The 21,929-nt window shown below is 40.0% G+C and overlaps 1 protein-coding gene across 5 annotated transcripts in view; it reads left to right on the top strand.

The window, feature by feature from the left end:
* The window catches only part of LOC116314849 (calcium/calmodulin-dependent protein kinase type II subunit beta), a 76,243-nt gene that overhangs the window by 38,090 nt on the left and 16,224 nt on the right, over positions 1 to 21,929 (top strand). For 3 of the 5 annotated variants that reach the window (XM_039615688.1, XM_039615687.1, XM_039615690.1), the window contains exons 7-15: positions 603 to 705; positions 1,601 to 1,684; positions 1,766 to 1,860; positions 1,965 to 2,087; positions 3,601 to 3,684; positions 8,327 to 8,369; positions 10,954 to 11,025; positions 12,206 to 12,243; positions 19,672 to 19,740. In XM_039615688.1, coding sequence (XP_039471622.1) covers positions 603 to 705; positions 1,601 to 1,684; positions 1,766 to 1,860; positions 1,965 to 2,087; positions 3,601 to 3,684; positions 8,327 to 8,369; positions 10,954 to 11,025; positions 12,206 to 12,243; positions 19,672 to 19,740 — 711 coding nt within the window. The remainder of the gene's footprint in view (positions 1 to 602; positions 706 to 1,600; positions 1,685 to 1,765; positions 1,861 to 1,964; positions 2,088 to 3,600; positions 3,685 to 8,326; positions 8,370 to 10,953; positions 11,026 to 12,205; positions 12,244 to 19,671; positions 19,741 to 21,929) is intronic. The other 2 variants (XM_039615689.1, XM_031732986.2) reach the window with 1 other exon arrangement.

The following is a 21,929-nucleotide window of genomic DNA, read 5'->3' as shown; positions in this document are numbered from 1 at the left end:
CTCCGTACCATACATGGAGGGTTCCATCCCAAGCCCAGTGCCCTGACACTGTACACTGAGGGGGAAGAAAGAGAAAGAGGAAAGAGGTGTCAGTACATGAGGAAGATGTAGCAATGATGTAGCACTGTGCATGTGCTTAGTGAATAGCCCAGGCAGCAGAAGCCCAAGAAACAGGAAAAAAAGAACAGGGACTATCCAGTTGCTATAAAAATAAAATGTGACAGAAAGACTACAACCTAAATGATAAAATAAAATAAAATAAAATAAAATAAGAGCCACAAAGAAACCAAATTAAAGCGCAATTTTTTTTTTCCAAACTTAAGCTTGTTGAATGTGATACAAAAATTTTATCTGGCTCAACTGCAAGATTACTGTTGAGATCTTTCCATAGTGACCATAGTACTTGTTGTGAGTGTGTAAGATAGGTTAGATGGAGTTACAAATTACTTAACTTGAAAAAAAAACTTCCCTAGATTTTGCCACCCCTTCTGAAGTAATTTAAGAAAAGCTTTTCAGTAACAATGTCGTAACAACCTTGAGACATACATTTCTAAGGTCATAAAATGTAACACTAAGATGACATTACTGTGCTTGTGTTACAGCCAGAAAACCTGCTGCTGGCCAGCAAATGTAAGAATGCAGCAGTCAAGTTGGCTGATTTTGGACTGGCCATTGAAGTGCAAGGAGACCAACAGGCTTGGTTTGGTAAGACACACACACACACACACACACACACACACACACACACACACACACACACACACACACACACACACACACACAGTGTGCATGTGTCTGTAGGTGTTGTTAAAAATAACACAATTAGAAAAGCATCTCCATTAATTTCAAAACATATGTACACTTAGAAAAAGTGCTACAGACAAAGTCTTGGTAGCCGGGGATCGGTCCGCCAGGACCTCTGCCCCTGGCCGCCGCCTGGCTCACATTGCACCCGACCCATACGGTGCCTCCTGCGGGTGGTGGGCCTGCAGGAAGATGGGCCCATGTCCCTTTTTCGGGCTGTGCCCGGCCGGGCCCCATGGACTATGGCCCGTCCACCAGATGCTTGCGCTGTGGCACCCTCCCCGGGCCTGGCTCCAGGGCAGGGCCCAGGTAACCCTGTCCCGGGCAGATCTAACTGTTCCCTCGATGGTCTTGTCATAGGGGTCTTCTGAATCACTCTTTGTCTGGTCCCTCACCCAGGACCAATTTGCCATGGGAGACCCTACCAGGGGGGAAAAGCCCCAGACAACATAGCCCCTGGGATCCCTGGGACACACAAACCCCTCCACCACGATAAGGTAGTGATTCGCGGAGGGGCGAGATAGGGTGAGAAGTTCGGCCATTCGGGAGGGGCTCAGAGTAGAGCCGCTGCTCCTCCACATTGACAGGAGCCAGTTGAGGTGGTTCAGGCATCTGACAAGGATGCCCCAACGCCTTTTAAAGGTGGCACAAAAGACAAATCAAACTATAAAAGTTAAACACCAAAACAAGAGGTTATCTAAAGGATAGGACCAGAACCTTTTCAAATGCATTCTTTTCTGTACTTTCTCCAAGAAACAGAGCCCTCATTTGTGTTGCTTTTTGTTTTTGTGTGTAGGCTTTGCGGGCACTCCCGGCTACTTATCTCCAGAAGTGCTGAGGAAAGAAGCATATGGTAAACCTGTAGACATCTGGGCATGTGGTAGGTTTTTTTTTCTATTTTCAGCACCACCTCTGCCAATTTTGTTCTTGTCACTCAAACAATGGCTGTTTATGTGTGTAGGTGTGATCCTCTACATCCTTTTGGTTGGGTACCCTCCGTTCTGGGATGAGGACCAACACAAACTCTACCAACAGATCAAAGCTGGAGCATATGACGTTAGTCAGCTTCTCATCTCTGTTTCTCCTACTTTAAGTTAAATAAGATGTGGTATATATTTTTATTGTATATGTGGGCATGCTTAGGTGTGTGTTTGGTTTAGTTTCCCTCCCCAGAGTGGGACACAGTGACTCCCGAGGCTAAAAATCTGATCAACCAGATGCTTACTATTAATCCAGCCAAGAGAATCACTGCCCAGGAGGCTCTGAAGCACCCATGGGTCTGCGTAAGTAGCATATACACATCCAGCACCCTATTAAAACTGACAGGAAACAATATTTCACAGCTCCTGATTTGACTGTCAAGTAATTTGTAATTTGCAAATCCTCTATCAGCAAGTATGAGACCATCTGCTTAAAACTGCCAAATATGACATGTGCAAATACCGGGTCAGCTTATCTTGAACAATTTTTTTTCCATAGACAGGCAAAAGGTCAACCTATTAACCTTCAACAACCAAGACCTGAGTTTCACATGATAAGTTAAATTCCTGCAGAAATCTCTAGACTCCCCAAAGAAGTCTGGAAAATTAAAATGATGTTTAAATTAGAGTAACTTGACATTTTAAACAGTGAGTTAGTGTGTATAATAAAAATACATCACAGAGTACAAATGTTCAACTTGTTTGGCAATAAATCACAGCTTGATGCTCTGTAAATAAAATAATGTAACAATTCAAGAGGCTCTGGATTCTGAGCTAAAAACACAAGCTTGAGCCCAATGGAACACTTTTCTTTCAGGAAAAGTACTTTTTGATAAAAGTGTTTTTTGATACAAGATTTAGAAGGAAAATACAGAGCTAAATGACTTGTTTTGACTGTAATAAAATAATCAGAAACACAGTTGCTCTCTAAATGAGCTTTGGTGCTACCACCTTTTTTTGGTAATTTTTTGGGGTGTAAAAATGTCAGTTTAATTCAATGAATTCAGTACTTTTCAGTTTAAAACAAGTTTATGACAAATGTATTATTTGATTGATTTAATTATTTTACAAAGTTAATTTTTACTTCTGTTTTGTTTTTATAACAGATGGTCTAATAAAATTCTTATGCATTAGGATTTAATATATCTAATTATATCTAATTAATATGTCTAATTAGAATTTACATCTCATACAAAACCATTAGACTGAACACTAGTTACAGTCACACATCCATCTGAAACACTTGTCTTTCATTGGAAAAGAAAAATATTCCCTTAGGCAATTGTATTCACTGGACTTTTAAGGTGTTAAGTAAATTTGCCAGTTTATGCAATAAAACTTTGGCACAATATCTTAAAAAATATGATGATAACAACAGGAAAAAAGTTATATATACAGTATTTTTTTTTATTTATAATTTGTAAAACAATATTTTTCTTTCCTGTCTTCATCAGTTTGAGTCATAAACCCGGTACCTGTGATCTTTGCAGGAATAGTTAGTAAGAATGACAGATGTAAAATTTGAGAGAAATTGGCCCAAAAACGCAACAAAATCACTGGCTAAGTCAAACATCTAAATCCTTAACACAACACCATATCATTATCTCTGCAATGAAACAGAATGTATTGTGCAGACACTGTAAAGCCAGGTTGAATCTCTTTTTTGCTGAAATTTTGTTACCTAAAGGGCCTCAGAATTATCACATTTCACCAATGCAGAATCTCTCTGACAGCTCCTGCCCACATAAACCTATCACTGTCACAGCTGCTCTTGTAACATTTTATTTTCAGCAACTCTTTCTCTGTCTCCCCACAGCAACGCTCAACGGTGGCCTCAATGATGCACAGACAGGAGACCGTCGAGTGCCTAAAGAAATTTAATGCCAGGAGGAAACTCAAGGTGTGAAAATATTTGATGTTCAAAAAGAAGTTGTATGTCTGATTTCAACAGAAAGGAGGAAACCCTTACTCTAGCTTAATGTCTACCAGTTTTGAACTGATTTCAGATTTTTTAAAAGGAGCTACAGTAGCTATAAAAACAATTTGCCCTTCCCTGCTGTAGTCATACTAATTATTAAATGGTATATGTAATATATTTGATCTCTTTTTCCTTTACTTATACCAATTATTAAATGGTATATGTAATATATTTGATCTCTTTTTCCTTTTTAAACATAGCTTAAGAAGTTTGTAGTGCAGTAAAATGATAAGGGAGGCATGGGGGATGTTTACTGTTATCACACAGACATTATGTAGGAGTAGGTAGTAGATAATAGGTATTGATTTTTAAATAACTGGACATTAATAACTTGAGCTTATTATATAATAGTATACTATAGGATATTTGTTAATAGGCCGCTCAGTCTATTTCTCTTGGCAAAACTTTGGCAAAACTTAAGGTCAACAAAAAAAGGCAAATATGAAATTTAAACGTGAGCTCAGTGGTCAAACGCAACATATTATTTGGAAACCGTTGCGTGATATTTAGACTCAACATATACCAGTATCTTTTCCTAAATGTTGCCAATATAATCAAAGGCAGTTTAATTCGGCGATATCATTAGAAAGAATTGAACATGATTTACTGATATACAGAATACAATTATGTTATTTGGAGATTAGACTTTGATAAGATAAGATAAGATAAGATAAGATAAGATAAGATAACTCTTTATTGCCATTGCACAGCCATACATAGTACAATAGTACAATGAAATTGGAAAACTGTCCTACGTCAGCACTACATGTAACACAACACGACACGATACGACACATCACAACGCAACACAAACAACACAACACAGTATAATAACTTAGTAATAAAAAAGAAGAATAAGTGTATTTGTATTGCACACTGTTTTGCACATTAATTATTATTGCACCTTGTTATAAATATTATTATTATTACTGTTTTTACCGTTGTTAACGGTAAGTCCAGGTAGGTAGCCAGTCAGGTCAGCTATTTGCATTGATCAGGGCTATTTGCCCTGTTGTAAAAGCTGTCCTTTAGTCTATTTGTTCGGGACCTCAGCAGCCTGAACCTCCTGCCAGACGGCAGCAGCTTAGACATCCCGTGTCCTGGGTGTGTACCGTCCCGTAGGATGCTGCGTGCCCTCTTGAGACAGCGAGTGCTGTACAGGTCCTTCAGGGAGGGAAGAGGATGTCCAATGATTTTTTGGGCCATATTGATGACCCTCTGGAGTGCCTTTCTCTGTGCTGTGGTGCAGCTGGAGAACCACACACCGATGCAATATGTCAGCACACTTTCAATGGAGCAGCGGTAGAAAACGGTCAGCAGCTCCTTCAGGTCCATTTTTCTGAGGATTCTCAGAAAGTGGAGACGCTGTTGGGCCTTCTTTAAAACCGCAGAGCTGTTAGAGCTCCATTGGAGGTCTGTGTCTATGTGCACACCCAGAAACTTGAAACTGGAGACCCTTTCCACACACTCCCCGTTGATGCTGACAGGCTGCAGCTCAGACTTCCTCCTTCTGAAATCAACTACCAGTTCTTTTGTCTTGTTGGTATTGAGGTCCAGGTTGTTATCTACACACCAATCTGACAGCCTCTGAACTTCAGCTCTGTACGCCGTCTCATCTCCCCCTGAGATGAGCCCCACCACGGTGGTATCATCTGCAAACTTGATGACTGTATTGTCTGGGTGGGTACTAGCACAGTCATGTGTGTACAGAGTGTACAGTAGGGGACTCAGTACACAGCCTTGTGGAGAGCCGCTGTTAAGGCTGAGGGCTGAGGAAAGATGAGGCCCCACTCTAACTCTCTGTACACGGTCTGAGAGGAAGTCTCTGATCCAGCGGCAGGTGGTAGAAGGAAGTCCAATTTCCAGCAGTTTAACTATTAGTCTGTCCGGGAGTATCGTATTGAAAGCAGAGCTAAAGTCAACAAAGAGCAGTCTGGTGTAACGGCCCTGCACTTCCAGGTGAGAGATGGTGGTGTGGAGCGTTGTAGCAATGACATCTTCAGTTGATCTGTTGGCTCTGTATGCGAACTGGAGCGGGTCGAGGTTGGGTGGCAAGCAGGACATGATGTGACGTCAGACCAGTTTCTCGAAGCACTTCATTATAACAGGTGTTATTGAGGCTGCTAATGTTAGTACGCTAATGTTAGTACGCTTTGGTAGTGGGACAATTGTGGCTGACTTTAGGCACGGCGGGATGCAGGACTGGGACAGTGAAGTGTTGAAGATCTTAGTGAAGATCCCAGCCAGCTGGTCTGCACACTCTTTAAGGACCCTTGCGGTTACCCCATCTGGTCCGGCGGCCTTCCTGGGGTTCACTGCCCTCAGTGTGCGCCTCACCTCATATTCCTGCACTATGAGGCTTGGGCTGCTGCTGCTGTCCGATGTTTTTGCTGCTGCTGCCTCTGGTCCCTTCACCTCAAAGCGTGCGAAGAAGTGGTTCAGCTCCTCCCATAGCGCCCGCGTTACCCTCAGTCAACGTGGTATTGCAAGGTTTGTAGTTGGTTAAGTGCTGAACTCCCTGCCATACCTGTTGTGAGTTGTTGTTGCTGAAGTGGTCTTCGATCCTTCTCTTGTACGCTGCCTTGGCTTCTCTGATGCCTCTTTTCAACTCAGATCTGGCTGCACTGTAATGCATACCATCACTGGATCTAAAAGTGGTGTCACGTAAATGAGTCACTGAATGACTTGGGTAAGGCGGAGATGTGGAGGGTGTGGGTTGCTAGAAGGCACCTGGAAGGGCAAATGATGGATGAGCAGTGAGATTTAAAGTATGCAGAGTGGAGGCTGATTGGTCTGAAGACTAGACCACAAATGTCACAATAAGCTTGAGAGTGTGGGAGTGATATAAGGTTTCGATTAGCCACCAAACACAATGCTATCCTTTTTGTCTTCCTTGGTGAACTTTATGTTTCTATCCACTGAGTTGAAGTGAGCAGTAAAGGATTGTAATTCTTGGATTTAGATTTTGACCCAGGTGTCATCAGTGTATGTGTACCAGTGGCTAGGTGCTGTCCCTTTAAAAGAGCCAACAGCCTTGCTTTCCACTTCCTCCATGGAAAGGCTGGCTACAATAGGTGACACCGGAGAGCCCATGGCACATCCATGTTTTTGTCTGTAAAAACCCTCACTGTATTTAAAATATGTGGTGGTAAAGCAGTCTAACAGTGTGCAAATCTGATCTGGGGTGACGCTGGTTCTGTTTTCCAAGGAGCTGTCTTGTTGTAGTTGTTTTCTGACAGTCTCCACTGCCTCAATTGTAGGTATGCAAGTGAAGAGAGAGACCGCAATAAAGGACACTATGGTTTCATCTGAATCAAGTGCAAGTTTTTGGTCCTTGTTGGTGAAGTCAGTGGAGTTTTCGATGTGATTGGGGGTGTTCCAACAAGGGGTGCTAGGATGGTGGCAAGGTGTTTGGAAATGTTGTAGATGGCTGAGTTTATACTGATAACAATGGGTCTGAGTGAGACCCCTTCTTTGTGCATCTTTGGAAGTCTGTAAATACAGGGTATAGCTTCCCCTCGGTGTAGCCGATGGTAGGTAGGACAGTCAATAACTTCATCCTTTTCCAGTTCTTGTAAGCAACTGATGACGTTCTTTTTGTATTTGCTTGTGGGGTCTTGTTTTAAGGCTTCATAGGTATTGTCACTGTAATATCCAAGTGTCAGTGTAGTGATTTTCGTGTGATAATCCATTGTGTTTAGAACAACAGTGCACCTGACCTTGCAGCCTGGTAACATGGTGATGTCATGGTCTTTGCTCAGAGATTTTCTTCTTTTCTTGTATTGTGAGGTTAGACGAGGGAACGTTTGCACTGGAGAGTGTGAAACCTTCATCCTGATTCGCTTTGCTTCTGTTTGTGTTAATTTATTAACCCTTATGGCAGTTTCTGTGGTTGTAATCAGGTCCAATTTGGGCGACTGTTGTGGAGAAATGGCAAAATTGAGCCCTTTGGCTAGCCCTTTCTTTTCAGGTTCAGTGAAGGTTCTCAATTATCCAGGTCATCGTAGTCTAAGGAACTTTTAAAGAAAAGCGACTGGACTTCTTTACGTTTCTTGAAGACATTTCACCTCTCATCCGAGAAGCTGCTTCACTTCTAAAAGAGGTGAAATCATGGTTCTAGTCACGCTGACAAACCATGGATGTCCTGGCTGGTGTCCAGCACTTTATCGTCATCCTGGGGAGTGCTGGCCTATTCTATTAGCACTTTATTGTATCTTGTACATTACACAGTGCCAATCGAACCAATACCCATGTGGAGGGCACTGAGATATAGACTTATTTGTAAGATTGGTCTGTCTGCTCTTTGAATCCTGTTGTACAGCTTTATCAACCAGTAGCTGGTCCTTTGAGCCTCTAGTTAGCTTCTTCAGCCAATGGTTACTGGTTCTTGGTATTTTCCAATGTTGCTCTCTCTCTCCCAGTTGTTCTTTCAGTATTGCTCAGTTTCAGTTTTGTGTGGATTTGTGTGTTGACATACAGTTTAAAAGTGAATTCACGACACCAACATATTAAATAGGTTTCAGAGTGGATTCCTATAATGCTTCTCTGTGTTATTCCTCATCAGGGTGCCATTCTTACCACCATGCTTGTCTCCAGGAACTTCTCTGGTGAGTGTTGCTCTTTAAAAAGACAGAGGTGATGAGGAGAGGTGACATGCCATCTCTTCAAAAATTTACACCTACACACACACAGACACACACAAAACACACATTAACACATAACAGGCTCATGGGAGATGCTATGGTCTTATTTAAAAGCTCACCCAACATAGCTGTAATTATATTGTGTCAGTGTCACATATAACTAAATCTTGTTTATTTGTCACTTTGTTCTTTTATGATAAATGGCAAAAGTCACTGAAATCCATAAAGAAGCTAATAGTAGTGTTGAGAAAATGAAATGAACACTCACTGGCCTGACCCGATTTGCTTGACTAGCAAATCTGGAGAAAGCCAAATATTTTTTGCAACATGTTTTATATTTGCTGTGTATCAGTTTTCCTTTCAAATGAAAGGATTACTGACTAAAAACTATAATTCTTTTTTAACCAATCACATTTTGACTTACAGCAGGTAGGACTAGAACCATTTAACAATCGTAACATCTTAAGCCTTCCTGTATATTAAGAAAAACTATAAAACTAAGAACGACTGATATACCAATATTTATTTTTACATTTTCCCCAAACATACCTACTTTTGTAGGTCGATGAATACTGTTGAATACTTTCAACACCTGAAAAAAAGTCTTGTCAGTGAACTTCGGTGTTTTTGTATTTTTCTTGCTTTCTATCAGGTAACAATTTTTTAGCTTTAGTTCTAATGAACAAACAGCAACCTAAGGTAAGGTAAAATGATTTATTTCAAACCAGACTATATAAAAACATGGTGTATAAAGTGGAGGTAATATGGGCATGCTTTAAACACCTATTCTTTCCCATCCCTTAAACTGTGGTTGTAAATACTTTCCTGATGACTGTATGGTATCAATAGCTACTTTAAAATCTTATTGAATACACTACAATGCTTATTTTCTTAATTATATCACCATTATAGTTAAAAAGAAGGATAAAACAGTTTTTTACCATGCAATTGACAAGTGACTGGTCTGTGAGCAAACAGTGTCCTTCTGTTTCTCTGTCAGATAACCATATTGATTGTCACATCCAGTTGCATAAGACCAAGATAGCTCAGCTTGAGGCTTTGCAGTAGGACTTCACTAACCAATGGGTAATGTCACAATGTCATGGTTCATCCGGCATGACAACATCATATGGGTTTGTAGACTCTTTGAGTTACATTTGTACCAGTGACCCCTATAGTACGGTTGTGGACTGGCTCTTCATTAAAAGGATCAAAGCTTCTGATTCCAAAGGATATTGAGTAACATGTAATGCCAGACAACCGAGCCGGAGTTGAGAAGATTCACCTGGTTCTAACTGCTAACCTCTGGATGTCGATCCTGCTATCTACTGATGAAATATTTTATTGAGTAGTCCTGCTGATAAATTATGAGATTCCACCTGTTAACAGCAGCTCTTCACTATGGTCCATGCACATGGCAAATTCAACCAGATTATTCTTTAGTGGCCAGGAAAAGAATCGGCAAAAGCTTAATCAAATAGTAACAGTCACTTGATGAAATCACCAGACTTTTATCCTAATTTAACTAACCTATCCTATGCTAATGCTGATTTCTGGTACAGGTATTGAGATGAATGAGAGTAAGGAGAAGGGGTATGCACTGATCAGGAAAGAGATCCACTCTGTCCTGTGCCCAGTAAAGTTCAAATGGGGAAGCTGTGACTCAGTACAAAGGCCTCCAGCTCATTTGAGACTATAATCCAACATGACAAAAATGAGTAGAAAAAAAAGCCAAAACGTATAATTCCGGTTCCTAAGTTCACAATGGTTGGGCAACGGTTAATCTTCTGGTGATTCCTGCTGAAATTTCCAAAGTCCTTTCCTGGGGCACCAGAAGCTCAAAACAAGAATCACTAATAGAATAAGCTGTTTACTTACAGTTCTTATGAAATGGGGGGACATAATTATTTTTATAATAGCCTGCAAACATGTTCATTTATCTTGTAAAGTTGGACATTATAACATGGAAGTCTGTGGGGATTGGCTTACTTTTGAAGCCAGCCTCAAGTGGCCATATGAAGCAATGCAATTTCTCCAGTCTGTAGACAGATTCGTGGCTGGCATAAGTACCATAACGTCCTGCAGTAACACAACATCCCCTCTTGTTTATGGATAGAACGAACATCATTTTTTTCAGTAGCACACTGAGTAAAGTCACACCAAGACGCCCTGTGAGAGCTTTGTGAACAATAACAAGGATAATGGAGTGCTGTATTAGGTGATCTGACTTCCACCAGTCAAATGAGATTATGATAAATTAGAGCACAGATTGAAGGAAAAACAGCCAACAAGTGATCAGCAATTGGGAATTTCTTCAAGGTTGTTGCTTAAACTCAGGGGATGATCTCATGAAGCTAGTTGAAGACTGGAGAATAGGCTGTTCTTGAAACAGATTTGGCCTTTTAAATACAATATCACACATATATAAAGTCATTTTGGTTATGCTTACTTTCTACACAAACCCATACTTGTTATTTTTTAGTTTGGATCCATTCATATAGCAGTATTAAAGTTTTGACTGGTACTGTTAATGATATGTATTTTTCAGTGGGCCGTCAGACTACAGCCCCTGCTGCTGTCAGCGCTGTAGCAGGAACCACAGCTGGCATCGTGGAACAAGGTAAACACATCTCGCAAGTACATCTTTTAGCATTTTCTCCCTGCAGCTTTTAAAACTTTACATCCTTTCCCCTCACTGAGGCAGGAGCAGATGTGATTAAACTGAAATCTCCCAGGCTCACAACATCATACACTCCTTTAGCTCTAATCCCTCAGCTTGTTTTAATCTCTCTTCCTAAATCTTTCTCTCCTCTTCCTCATCCTTATTGCTTCTTTAACTGTTTGCAAAGGTAAGCAACCTCATTTTTCATCTGAAGGGAAGAGTATTACTGTTCAGATGTCTTTGCCCATCATGGTTTCAGACTTTTCTTTCCTTGTACAGACAAATAGCATGCACTGTGGTGTATAAGTGGGAGCTTAGATATCACATTTTAAATGTGAAGTGCAGTAACTGTTTAGTGCTGCTTTTAGATTGGGGATCACACATCCACTCAGAGCTCTAACATGATAAAAGATTAATGTCAGCAGAACTGGAGTGTTTTAAGCTGTTTCTTCCTTTTTTTTATCAGCATTTAAGCAGCAAAACACATACTTTATTTTTTCCACATCATCCCAGACTAATTCCTGCCCATCAGTGAACTCTGTGAATTAATCCAGCCTACTCTTCAGATTAACAAACCCATTATCATATACCTGCATCTCTGTTCCTCTTCCCTCATGCTTTCGCTCCTAATCCCCCTTCTATCTATGCCTGTGCGTGCAACTGTGTGAGAGAGTGTATTTGGATTATACAGAGAATTAGTTTGACTTTTCCCCCCTCCCTCGTGTTTGATGCCCTCTGCTTATCTAATGCTTTGGGCAATGGATCAGGGTCAGGAAGTGGTAGCAGGATGGAGAATTTTTTTTAATATATGTGTGAGTTTTTGCACATTTTATTCATTTGCTTTTTAAGAAGCAGGGAAAGAATTTTCACTTTTTTCAGAGGGAGGGGTAAATTCCTTTTCCCCCGTGCTCCTAGTGGTAGTGGATGGGAGGATAGGCATTGTAATTCTTCACGTTTATTTGTGCACTTTGACAAGCAGGTGTTTTTTTTTTTCTTTTAAGCCAGTGCCTGCATGCATGCATGAATGATCGCGGATGTGGATCTGCATTTGTGTGAGCAGATTACAAAGCAGTGGTCATCTGAAGGTAAATAATGTGTACTCTACCATCTGAGGGTGTGTCGTTCTGCCTCTCTGCAGCAGCCAAGAGTCTCCTCAACAAGAAGGCTGATGTCAAGGTAAGCTAGGTCATCCTCTTCATTTTCGTCTGCAGTGTTTCCTCTTTATATTCTTGGCTGCCCGTCCATTCTTCTACTACTTTTATTAATCCATAAATGTTTTGGTCAAAGGCAGATGCAAAATATTCAGGGTGATCTTTTTAACGCATGGTTGTGTTCACTTTAATTTTTTGGAAGATATTGTTTTTGGGTGGCTGTGATGGCTGTATAGTTTTCATTCCTAGACTTTTCTGTTATCCTTTCATGTTATCCTTTTAATTTAATTAAAAATAGTAAAACAGGGGAAGACATGTTTGGGAAGGTATCCAAGGTCGTTTTAAATTGGATTCCAGAAAACATGTCAGGAAACATATTAAAAAAGATGAAACTGATGGAACATCCAACAACTTTTTAGGTTAATTGACAATGGGCCAATACAATGATTAGATGTAAAAATACAAACACCCTAGAGAGTGTCAGACCTTCAGAATGATCATAATGATGATGAAGGGTTCAAGCATTTAAGAACAGGTTTCTCACAAAGAATTTGGTGATTGTATTATTACTATTCAAAAGATTTAAAATATTTAAATGCAAGGAACAAGGCTGAAAACCCAGCATAAAATGGCTGTGATATTCACAATCTTAAATGACCCTGCATTAAAAAAAATGCACTTTTGGGTATTGGAAGGTATGTGGAAATCTGAAAACCCTTGTCAGTAAATATAGTTCATTGCTGATAAAGCAAGTTAAAACTTTAATGTGCCAACTGTCAAAATGTAAAATTCTTTAAAAAAATTATGGTTAGCACATCCACTGCTAGAGCAGAGGGATGATCCAGCTTGTTTTACTTTTAAAAGCCAGTATCTCTAATGTATAGGAGTGCATTAGTACACATGGCATAGATAAAGTGGATATCTGTGAAGGCCCCAGTCATTGTGAATGGGGCCTTCACAGATATCACTCAGAATATCACTCAGAATATAGACACAGTCACATGTAATGCACTCAAACACAGCTGTGGCTCAGCAGGTAGGGTGGGTTATTCGCAGTCATAAGGTTGGTGGTTCAGTACGCAGCTCCTCCACTCTTAATGTTGAAGTGCCCCTGGCAAGAACTCAGTTTTGCCCCCAGTATCCATTGTGTGTGTGTGAATGGGTAAATGAGGCTTGTAGTAAACTGTGAGTGGTCAGTTTAGGTCACACTTCTGCACAGCGACCTCTGATGTTGTTCCTGGAATCTGCTGGAGCCATTCTTCCAGTTTTGGGGTTGCAGCTCCTAGTGTTCATATTACCACTGGGACCACTTTGGAGTTTACTTTCCACATCTGCTCCAGCTGTTCCTTCAGCCCCCGATATTCCTCTGTTTTCGGATGCTTCTTCTTCCTGATGTTGCTGTCTTTTGTTCCTTGTCAGCTACCACTATGTGTTGTTGGTTGGCAAACAGCTGCTTTTCTGTCTGGAACCCAAAGTCCCACAAGATCTTAGCGCTGTTGTTTCCACCTTTGGTGGTGTCTCCCATTATGACTGGCAGACTTCCAGTCTGTATGTGGCACAGATGTTCCTGTTCCTGTTGTTGTACTGCCATGATCAGAGTGTCATATCAGCATGTGAGGCAGGCAGGAACGATGCGCACAGGACAACTGACTGTCAGAATAAAACAGGAAACAGACGGACCAGACACAGGAAGACAGAGAAAACAAACACAGAGATAAGACTGACTAAATACGGAGGATGAGTGAGAGAGCTAGAGCGAGGGACAGAGAAAGAGGGCAAGAGAAACATGGAGACAAGACAGAGACAGAAACTTTACATTTGCAACCAGACACAACTGACTACACACAGGGGGTGCTGGGGAGGACACACATAGGACACACAAACCAAGGCAAACAGAGCACGAAAGGGAACAAAATTCAATGAACTAAGGACTAGTACCAGGGCACGCAAACTGAATACAAGAATCACATAATTCCCTAAAGAATGAACAAGACCAAACCAAGACAAACTCAAAATCCTTTAATCTGTCCTTTTCTAGTCACTGGTAGGATTTCTTGATGTCAGCTACTTCTTTTATTTGTCAATGGTACTTTCCATGCAGCGGCTTGGTCATCCATGACAGCTCCTCCTCATGTACCTCCTCATACTTTTGATAAATGCTCGATACACTCAGTTATTCAACCAAATAGATCTGATTTTATTTAAGTAGGGTGAAAGTTGTAGTGTAATTACCCTATAATTTGTCTCACACAGCTCATAGTGTAACTTTATTTATTTATTTATTTATTTTTCTTTGTTTGTACCAAAATAACAGAAGATAATGTCTTGTTAAATTAAATGATGTGTCGATATAAAATATCAGCAGACATTACTATCTCTTCCTTACATAAAGTACAAGTCCAGACAAAAAACTCAAACTCTGGGTCACCTAAGAACCAACTATGCCTTGAATGATAATGACTTAGAGAAGCATGTATAATGTGCTTTCTTGTGAGATGTATCTCTGTCACACAGAAAGACAACTTGCTTAAATGATGGAGTAACTTTGTCAGTTTTTACATTTCACACAACATCATAAATATTTGGTATCAAAATCCACATTTTTGATTTAAGTGTCTGGTAACTGGAATATATGTATTGAATTTCTAACAAATGAAAAAATTTAAAAATAAGTAAAAAATTTAGCAGTTATGTTTTTGATTTGGATAGACCTCTGTGTCAACTGACTTGCATGTGCTAGGAAGGGAAGCGTCCCCTGTCCAATGTGGCAGAGCAGTTCTGTATCTATGTGTAGCAAAACATAATGATTTTATGTATTTTAAAGATCTCTGTCACAAGTTCCTAAAACACTTGAATCGTACAGTGGCTCTGATAGGAAAAAAATCACTGCAACTTAAGAAATCACTAACAAATAGAAAAGTGTTGCCACCGACAACGAAGCATAAGACAGAAGCCCTTCTTCTTCCATTACTCCTGACCTGTTTCCTTATGTCACTCTTTATGTCCTACATTTCCTCATTTTCCTTCCGTTTCTCTTCCCTTTTTCATCCTCTGCACAACCCCTCCTCTCCCTTCTTAGGGGTTTAGATTGGTAATCTCAGATTATTTCCCACCAGATGATTAATCTATCATTACATAACCACAGCTTGTCCTTTGCTGGACCATGATGTAAAATGTACATAAACAACCATGGAGCTATTTTATCATTCTGGCATTGGCACAGGCGCTATCTCTCATTATAACTTCCACATCTCCTCATTGTTTCCAGCATTTTTTTTGTAAATGTGCTTTTTTTAAAGCTTCACAAGTAAGTGTCGTAACTAACCATAATGACAAGACAAGTCAGAGAGAGTCAATATGACTTAAGGGGAACAGATTTCTTTAAAAAAAAAAAAAACAAGATAAGGACAAACATAAAGCAGAGTTGTGTTTCTGTTAGAGGAGTTAACCTGTGGAATAGTTATGACAGTGATTTAAAAAGGTGTAGTTCATTTTCCTTGTTTAAAAACATGTTTAAAAATTGAGTATTAGAAAAATATATAAATGAAGAATGAAAAGAGCAAAAATAATAATACTGAAACTGGAGTTTGCAAAGAAAAGCGTCTGGACTTCTTTGAGTTGCTTGAAGACGTTTCACCTCTCATCCGAGAAGCTTCTTCAGTTCTAAGGTCAAATGGCCGAGAGTCCCAGATTTAAACCCAGTGGGAGTATCCCCCCAAGGAGGGACAAAGGACCCCCTGGTGATCCTCTAATCACATGCGCCAAGGTGTGAAAGCGGGTGTGGGACCTAATCAGCCAGGGTTTCGGGTGAGTTCATTGTGAAACCTGGCCCCACCCTATCATGTGATTTCCTGAGGTCAGATGGCCCAGGATGTGAGTGGGCGTTAAGGCGTCTGGGGAGGGAACTCAAAACTGGATTATAGATGGCAGACAGCTGGTGTCGTAAACCACCGCCTCTGTTCAAAGATGGTCGCTCACAGTGGACATAGATGGCCTCTTTCACTCCTCTTTCAAACCATCTGTCCTCTCTGTCCAATATGTGAACATTGGCATCCTCGAAAGAGTGACCTTTATCCTTAAGATGCAGGTGGACTGCTGAGTCTTGTCCTGTGGAGGTGGCTCTTCTATGTTGTGCCATGCGCTTGTGAAGTGGCTGTTTGGTCTCTCCAATGTAGAGGTCTGGGCATTCCTCGCTGCACTGTACAGCATACACCACGTTGTTCAGTCTGTGTTTTGGAGTTTTGTCTTTCGGGTGAACCAGTTTCTGTCTGAGTGTGTTGCTGGGTCTGAAGTACACTGGGATGTCGTGCTTGGAGAAAACTCTCCTGAGTTTCTCTGATACACCGGCTACATAGGGGATGACAACGTTGTTGCGTCTGTTTACGACACCAACTGTCTGCCATCTATAATCCAGTTTTGAGTTCCCTCCCCAGACGCCTTAACGCCCACTCACATCCTGGGCCATCTGACCTCAGGAAATCACATGATAGGGTGGGGCCAGGTTTCACAATGAACTCACCCGAAACCCTGGCTGATTAGGTCCCACACCCGCTTTCACACCTTGGCGCATGTGATTAGAGGATCACCAGGGGGTCCTTTGTCCCTCCTTGGGGGGATACTCCCACTGGGTTTAAATCTGGGACTCTCGGCCATTTGACCTTAGAACTGAAGAAGCTTCTCGGATGAGAGGTGAAACGTCTTCAAGCAACTCAAAGAAGTCCAGACGCTTTTCTTTGCAAACTCCTTTGACTACGATGACCTGGATGACTGAGAACCTTCACAGACATAATACTGAAACTCTTGATTGTTTTGCTTTGATGTAGTTACTTATCTAAGGTGGAAAGTTTTTTTTGTTTTGTTTGTTTGTTAGTTTTTGCTTTGCTTTGTTTTATTCGTTGCTTCGAGCCCTGTGTACAGGAGCTGCATGCAAAAAGATCTTTTGTTAAAAGGGTTGGCGTAATAAGCAAATGCTTCAGCCAATACCTTTTGATTAGCCTTGTCTCATGCTTTCTTGCTTTGTGGTAATCTTTATTCTGTATTCACTGAGATATTTGAATGCTAATCAATAAATCAATAAATCAATATTTACAGCATTTTAAGGTTACATGTACTCTTCAGTATTATTTTTGGTAATTGTTTCTTATAACTTTTGAAAGAAATAAACAGTAAACTTCACAACAAGCAATTTTGTGAGTTGCTGGGCAAAAGACATCCCGACAATTACAATATCTTTAAATTAATGTATTTTAAGTGTTCCTTCTGCCTGATGTTGCTATCACTTGGTATAGCGACGTCTATCACTATGTCCTTTTTCTGCTTAATATCTACCATTATTATATCCGGCTTAAATGATTAAATGAGGAATTTTGTACAAAGCCCTTTCAGTGCTCAAGTAGAGTAGAAAGGTGCTCCATAAGAATCAATCCATTTACCTATATATAAGTTTGTGTAAGCAATCTATTTAGGTTTAAGTTAAATGCACTTTATGCACTTTAAGTGCAAGTGTGTTATTATTCTGAGCCTTGTCCTGTCGAGGTGACTCTTCTGTGTGGTGTCGTGCTTTTATGAAGTGGCTGTTTGCTTTCTCCAGTCTAGAGGTCTGAGCACTCCTCACTGCACTGCACAGCATATACTATGTTGTTTGTTTTGTTTGTCATTCTGTTTCTTCCTAGTTGGTGTTCTGACCTTCTTTTCTGTGAATCTGTGCTGATTTGAAAGCTCAAACTGAAAGCCCAGTTGAGATAACCAAATGTTTTAAAAGCTTTCTTAATGTGTGTGTTCCTTTTCTTTCCCTTTTGTATTAAAGGCAATGTTTTCTGCACGGTATTACAGGACACTGATTACTCCAAGCTTTTGTTCCAGAGGGTGGTAAAGAGTAGGTACTGGTCTATGTGTAGAAGTTTCCGGCAAAGTTCAATGCTGAGGTTGAGGCCCAGCCTGGAAACCAGTGGCAGAGATGAAGTTGTGGGGACTGACTAGAAGGCTATGCTCCGGTAGTGTGGCTGGAACAAAGGAGTCCCTCTGGAGGCATTGGAGCTTTAAATAAAAAGGCAGATTGGGAGAATGCAGAGGTTCTTTATGAACCTTAAAGTCACCTCGAGTTGATCTCAAAGCTTGGGTTATGTGTTCTGGTTAAGTATTCTAGAGGCGGGGGTTCAATAATGTGAACAGTTCTAAAAATGAGTCGCACACCTGAATTACAATAATGAAAAGACCTTGGTTTCCTAAAAACTTGATTATAAAGGTGCTTAATTAGTTTTAGTGTTGTAACCCTCTTTTGGGACTAGGAGGATATGCAGTAGTTAATGTGAGAAAATATAATAGCATTCAAGAACAATCTTAATGCTTCTCTCTTGTTGTGTTTATGTTGTTGTTGTTGTTGTTGTTGTTGTTGTTGTTGTTGTTGTTGTTGTTGTTGTGTTTAACACAACATAGTTAAGTTTAAGTTCACCCTTTTTTCAGCGATAGAAATGTGAAGATAAGCTTTTCAGATTTCCCCATTTTCCCCATCAGCTAGAAAAGCACCATGGATGTTGCAACCAACTAGCCTTTTTTTAAACAGCATAGTGTGCAAAGAATCACAAGGTGATAGCTGAGAGTATTTTTAGCATTTTTACGAAATATAGCTGTTAATATTTGGCAACAGTGGTAAAGTGAGCGAGATCAGCTTCAGCCCCTGAGCACACTGAATTTCCGTATAGGCTTTTTTTCTTGTCCTTTTGTCCAACACAACATCAATTACAAGCAACAGTACCGTTGAAAATTATGAATAGAAAATATAGAATTTCAGTGATTCAAGCATGAAATCTGTGAATAATTCCTGTTTTTGCATGTTTCTTCTGATGTAATTGAAACAGAAAAGTTATGTCTGTGAGTCTTTTTGCAGTATATTGTCTGTAACATGTTATTAGTGGCTGGTTGTGTTTTCTGTGTTTGTTTTGTTTCATAAGCTTTGCATCTCTGTTACCTTTTCACCTCATCTTTCTCTATTTTAATGTCAGGAAGACACATTAGCGATACTAATGCAGTGAGTCAAAATAGATGCTTGTTTTTCATGTTTGACAGATGTTGTGGAGTTGATCAGCTGTTATTGATTTCATTTACCATTTGCCAGATTGCATCCACAGCCAGTGGGAAGTAATGAAAAAGAAAAATGCTGTGATTGCTGTTTGGATTTTCCTGCATAGAGAAATGAGTCAGCATGAAAGATTGCTGAAAACTTTTTTACCTGATTAATAATGTAGCAAAAAAGTGTGGAAACTGTTTTGGATCCATAGTTGAATGACTACACTCTTCATTCTATACACTACTTTTGTCTTAGGAGAATTTTGCTGCCATCTGCTATTATTAACTGTATATTTTTACACAGTTACCACCCACTTCACTACCAACAGAAGTCACATCTCAGAATGGCCGCTGAGTACTAATATAATACTTTTTGTTTCCTGCACAGCCTCAGACAAACAGCACGAGAAACAGCATAGTCACCAGTCCCAAAGGCAACATCCCCTCTGCTGCACTGGTATGCAGCTCTATGTGTTTCTGTCTGTCCAAAACATTTCTAGCTGTGTGTGTGTGTGTGTGTGTGTGTGTGTGTGTGTGTGTGTGTGTGTGTGTGTGTGTGTGTGTGTGTGTGTGTGTGTGAGAGAGAGAGAGAGAGAGAGAGATTGAGAAAGGGGGAGACGTGTATGGTTTTGGCAAAAAAAAAAAAGCTCTATGGTCTATGGGTTGTTGCTATGATTTTTTGTGTTATTTTAAGTTTTCAATCACTTTTAAAGTAACAGCTCAATAATTTTGCTTTTTAACTCAATCCCAGTAACAAACCCATTATCTTGCCTTGTAAGTCTGTCTTAAAATAAAACAAATACTGACACAGGGTGTACTTATTGGAATTATTCTTTGTGTTCATTCTTTGTAAAGGTGTCCATGCATGTGTTGTTTTCTAAAAAATAAAAACATGATTCTAGGAGGATCCAGACACAAGCATACATAACCCAAAAGGCACAAAAAGAAACAGTGAGAGTCACTACCCACTGGGGTGCTCGCTTGAGAACTACTAATGGATACATTTAGGGTTTTTATTTTCTTTTTTAACTGGCTGGTTAATGCATAATAAAATAACCTTGTTGCTGTGGTTGTAGTCACACATCAAGAAGCTTTGTATTGGGTTGTTTCTCGATTTGCAAACCTCTGGGATGGATCTATGCAAGTCAAAAACTTTTCCAGGTATAAATTTGGGAAACCATCCTTTCAAGATGATATGCTTGTATGTATTTGGACCATTTTCAGAGCATTTGCTGTTAAGCGGTCATCTATGGTTGATGCAAATATAGCCAGTGGCAAGTGAAGATTTTTGTTTTTATGCTTGCAGTCACAGCTCAAGAAGTTTCTGCATTCCATCAGTTCTATTGTAATGTCCTGGGGACATTACTGAGAGAATTGAGAGTCCCACCGGGGAACCAATGCATGGTCCACAACTCTGTAATTGTTTAAAAATCTAAAAACACTAGGAGAATGCACCTGGGGCCTGTTCTTCGTACCTCGCTAAGCAAGTTAGCCGGATTTGAATGTTGACGATTTGGCGTGATCTTGGATCGTTCGGTTCTCCGAAGCTCATCTGGGGCTTGCTGTCATAGCAACAGAGCCGTAAAAGTAAGCCTGCTCGGGAGCAGGTTTACTTTATGTAAACAGGATTAGATCGCGGCCTCTCAGGTATGTCCGCTGCAGTTATATGAAAGCAAGAGCGATATTTCGCCACTGTTTTACCATAAATAAATATTATCAATGTAACTAAAGATAATGTATTTGATTCTTTTATTGATTTCATACAGATACATACAGGTCATTTCCGAAAAAAGGAAATGTACTATTAATCATTCTATTACATGTAGTAGATCATGTCAGATGTAATTCATATTTTAGAGTAGTAATAGTAAATTACTACGTGCAATCAAGATGAGAGACCACGGCTAAAAAGAAGCGAAGGTGGATTTGGGAAGTCTGTCGCAGCCATGTCCTGTCCGTTTGTACGCGAGCAAGGAAGGTGCAAGATTGATAAGGAGAGTTTACAGAATTTAGCGTATATTGCGGGATAGACGGGATCCTTTAGCTCGGCGCGACGGTGTGCTCATAGAGAGATATCGATTCTCCCGTGAGGTTATTATTTACTTTTCTCTCTCTCTCTCTCTCTCTCTCTCTCTCTCTATATATATATATATATATATATATATATATATATATATATATATATATATATATATATATATATATATATATATATATATATATATATATACTTACTGTACTGTATATACTTACTCCCGACTTACTGTGCATGCTTCAGTCACCCTTGCATGGGAACAGGTAAAAGTGATGGAGTGTTATTCAAACTACACACACATAAAACCCACAATGTCAATAAATGTCACAGTACAAAAAGGGGTGTGAGGAGGGGTGCAGGACCACCACCTGTCTTTATTTGCTCTGCCCTTTTCTTGGTTGCTGTTATAAACAAACAGATTATTCCAGGGTCTCTTGTCATAGACTAAAAGCAATATAAGTGATAAATATTACCATTCTGTAGAATATTCTTATATTTCACTTTTACTTTTTCCCATGTTCTAGTGGGTCCTGTTGTGGCTCTAATGTGAAAGAGGATATGATGTAATATAATATAATGTGGAATGAAATAATATCACATGATATAATGTA

This window comes from Oreochromis aureus, linkage group 7, assembly GCF_013358895.1.
Source record: "Oreochromis aureus strain Israel breed Guangdong linkage group 7, ZZ_aureus, whole genome shotgun sequence".
In the NCBI taxonomy this organism is placed as follows: Eukaryota; Metazoa; Chordata; class Actinopteri; order Cichliformes; family Cichlidae; genus Oreochromis; species Oreochromis aureus.
This window is presented reverse-complemented; position numbering and strand designations above follow the sequence as displayed.